The sequence below is a fragment of the Sphaerodactylus townsendi genome, linkage group LG13 (assembly GCF_021028975.2).
Source record: "Sphaerodactylus townsendi isolate TG3544 linkage group LG13, MPM_Stown_v2.3, whole genome shotgun sequence".
NCBI lineage: Eukaryota > Metazoa > Chordata > Lepidosauria > Squamata > Sphaerodactylidae > Sphaerodactylus > Sphaerodactylus townsendi.
Genome location: NC_059437.1, coordinates 2,937,225 through 2,940,564, shown reverse-complemented (window position 1 = coordinate 2,940,564; position 3,340 = coordinate 2,937,225). Strand labels below are relative to the sequence as shown.

The window sequence follows — 3,340 nt, the reverse complement described above, 5'->3', positions numbered from 1 at the left end:
CCGCTGACATATGGTGATTTTGTCAGCGCCGATTGTTTTTAAGTGCCGTCCAAGGTCATTAGGCACTGCACCCAGTGTGCCGATCACCACTGGGACCACCTTTGCTGGTTTGTGTCTTTGTAATTCAATCCTTAAATCCTCGTATTGTGTAAGCTTTTCCAGTTGCTTCTCATCAATTCTGCTGTCACCAGGAATTGCAACATCGACTTATTAATTAATTAATTAATTAATTAATTAATTAATTAATTAATTAATTAGATTTGATATACTGCCCTATCCCCGGAGGGCTCAGGGCGGTGCACAATATAAAACATCATATAAAAACATAAATATAATATAAACAGCAACGATAAAACGATAATACCCTGCAATATCACAGCAATAATAACAAATGCCAAGCTGTGAATGTTGGAGAAATGTAGCTTGAACATGTTCGGGGATTGCCACGATGTCTCTAATACAGGCTTTACAAAGAGCTTTTCCTTCCAAAGGATGCTCTCTCTTTCTTTCGGAGGCTGTTATTGTTGCTTCCCCTTCGGGGCCCCTTTCAATGCACGCCACCCCGGTTCCCCCCACTTTCCACCCTCTTGCAAAAAAAACATGCATCCCCAAACCAGCATCATCTCGCTCTTCTGCACTCCTAACAACCTTTGACATAATTAGCTGTGACAAATGTGCAGGTGGGAGGGCCGGAAAGGGGGGTGGCGCTCTCCGCGCTTTGCATGCCGGGATTCGTAGTCCGCGCTGCCTGCCGGAGCCTGCGCGTCTATAGCGCCGGGGACTAGAACTCCCAGCAGACCCCGCCCGCTCCCACCGCCGCCTTTGCGCCCAGGGAGCCCGGCGGGGGCGGCCACGTTCGCGTCTATTGTAGTGGATCCCCCCTCCCTCCCCCCCTTGCAGTCCCTTCCTTGGCGTTGTGTGCATTGGCACGGGAGGCGGTGGGGGGCAGAGGAGCATGGCCGACGAGCAAGAGATCATGTGCAAGCTGGAGAGCATCAAAGAGATCAGGTGGGTGCTCCCTCCCTCTCCTCGGGGCGCTTTCCCTTTGTGCGGTTCCAGCGCGAGGCGCGTCTCCTCGGGAGTAAGACCCATCTTGCACCCCGGGTCCACGGCCATAAAAGATTGCAGCCCGATCCCCCCCCCCCCCCGCGTTGCCTCTCCTTGGTTAAATGCGGAGGGGGGGGGGGTGAATTGCTCTCAGTGCAAAAGGCAGCCAGTGGCCGCGGCACACTGATGCGCACAAAAGCTTGGCGCGGAGCTTTTCGCATGGCAGCGGAGCAAAGGAGCGGGGCGAACCCGGAGGCGAACCGATGGCACAGAGAGCTTTGTGTTGCTGATGCTGGTGGAGCCCAGTGGGCGAACGCATACTCCGCAGCCAGGGATGCGCACAGTATGGACACAAATGCGAGTTATTAAAGCCTGCTTTTTTAATGGGGAGCTCCCTGGGGGTGGGGGGGCAGGCTGGGGCTGGTGGCAGAGCATCTGCTTGGTAGGCAGAAGATCCAGTGGTGGGATTCAAATAATTAAACAGCTGGTTGTTTACAAGCACCATTTTAACAACCGTTTCTGCCGAAGTGGTGCGGAATCGGCTGGATCCCACCACTGGGGAGATCCCAGGTTCGATCGCTGGCACTTGCAGTTAAAAGGAATCACCTGGTGTACAGCAGAAGGAAAGGCCAGGCCAGTCTAAGGAAACTAGTTTGAGGCTATTCTACATTTTAGGGTAGGCTGACCAGATGTCCCGCTTTTGGCGGGACAGTCCTGCTTTAAAACAATTTGTCCCACGTCCTGCGGGTTTTTTCAAGTGTCCCGATTTTTGGAAGGCTGCCGCACTGCCTTCTGTCACAGGGCGGGAAACGAGAGCGCCCCAGAAGGTAGTGTGCGCGGCCGCCCGGCTACCTGCCCGTCCCGGTTTACAAAGGTGACCATCTGGTCACCTTATTTTAGGGAGAAAACTCATGAACAGATTATTCTTTTGGCTAACAAATGAAGAGAGCCCCGTTGATGCTGTTTAGGATTGCGCTGTGTAGATTGCTGAGGGGCAAGCCTCTGGAATGAAGCAAACTTTTGGCCTGTAGCATCATGGATAAAAAGGGCTGTTAAGGCACAGCCGACATGGTAAGAGAAGAGCAGATTCATAAACCGGAAGCTGCTTGATGGCATCTCTCTCTCTCCCCCCTCCCTCCCTCCCTCTCTGGCCCCTTCCGCACACGCAAAATAATGCGTTTTCAAACCACTTTCACAACTGTTTGCAAGTGGATTTTGCCATTCCGCACAGCTTCAAAGAGCACTGAAAGCAGTTTGAAAGTGCATTATTCTGCATATGCGGAATGAGCCTCCCTCTCTCCCCCTCCCCCTCTCCCCCCTCTCTCTCCCCCCTCTCTCTCTCACTCACACTCACCATTTCTTCTCTCTTTCAATGGCATATTCTTCCTTCTTCTAAGGGTCCCCTGTATGGAGTCTATTCCCTTAACAAGCCCCTTCAACTTGCAAGAACGGCTTGGCCTATGCCCTATGCCGACTACCTTGCAAATAGGAATTTCTCTCCCCCCTACAAATTCTGTCTGTCTCTTGCAAGGGAATCCTACATTCCGTCAGTTTCCAAAGTCATTTTAGCAGAGCAAACAATCGCATGTCAGTGTTCTCGATGGGAGACCTCCAAAGAAAATCAGGGTGGTTATGCAGAGGAAGGCAACAGCAAACCACCTCTGTTCGTCTCTTGCCTTGAAAACCCTACAGGGTTGCTGGAAGTCGGCTGCAATTTAATAGCACTTTCCAACACCAGTGTCACAGGCCAAAAGTTTGCCCATCCAAATAATAGCCAGGGCTGACCCTGCTTCGCTTCTGAGATCTGATGAAACCAGCTAGCCTGAGCTATCCAGGTCAGGGCACATCAGCTGATGATGAGCTCCACCTGAGGCTCTGGAGCAGGGGCGTATCTGCCTGGGGACATGGGTTACCCCATGTCCCCGGGTGCAACTAACCTGGTCATGGGGGCCACAAAATCGGCCATCCACGTGAACAGATGGTCATCAGCCCGGTCCCCCACATAGCCCCGATGATGACATAGGCGGGGCTGAGGGAGACCAAAGACGAGGCAGCTGCCTCGTCGTCTTCAGCCTTCCTTGGCCCCACCCACATTGTCATTAGGGCTATGCAGGGAGCAGGGCTACATGACCCGCGGGGAGCACCCGGAAGAGGTTTTGCCCCCTAGCACCATTTCCACCCCATACGCCTCTGCTCTGGAGAATCACTGCCAGTCTGGTTAGACAAGACTAACATACATGGATGGATGGATGGATGGATGGATGGATGGATGGATGGATGGATGGATGGATGG

General features: G+C 52.8%; 1 protein-coding gene across 1 annotated transcript in view; it reads left to right on the top strand.

Annotated features, from left to right (window-relative positions):
• The first annotated feature begins 800 nt into the window (after positions 1 to 800).
• The window catches only part of LOC125442918 (zinc finger C4H2 domain-containing protein-like), a 12,998-nt gene continuing 10,458 nt past the window's right edge, over positions 801 to 3,340 (top strand). The window contains 1 exon segment of the mRNA XM_048514704.1: positions 801 to 1,008. Coding sequence (XP_048370661.1) covers positions 956 to 1,008 — 53 coding nt within the window. The 5' untranslated portion in view covers positions 801 to 955.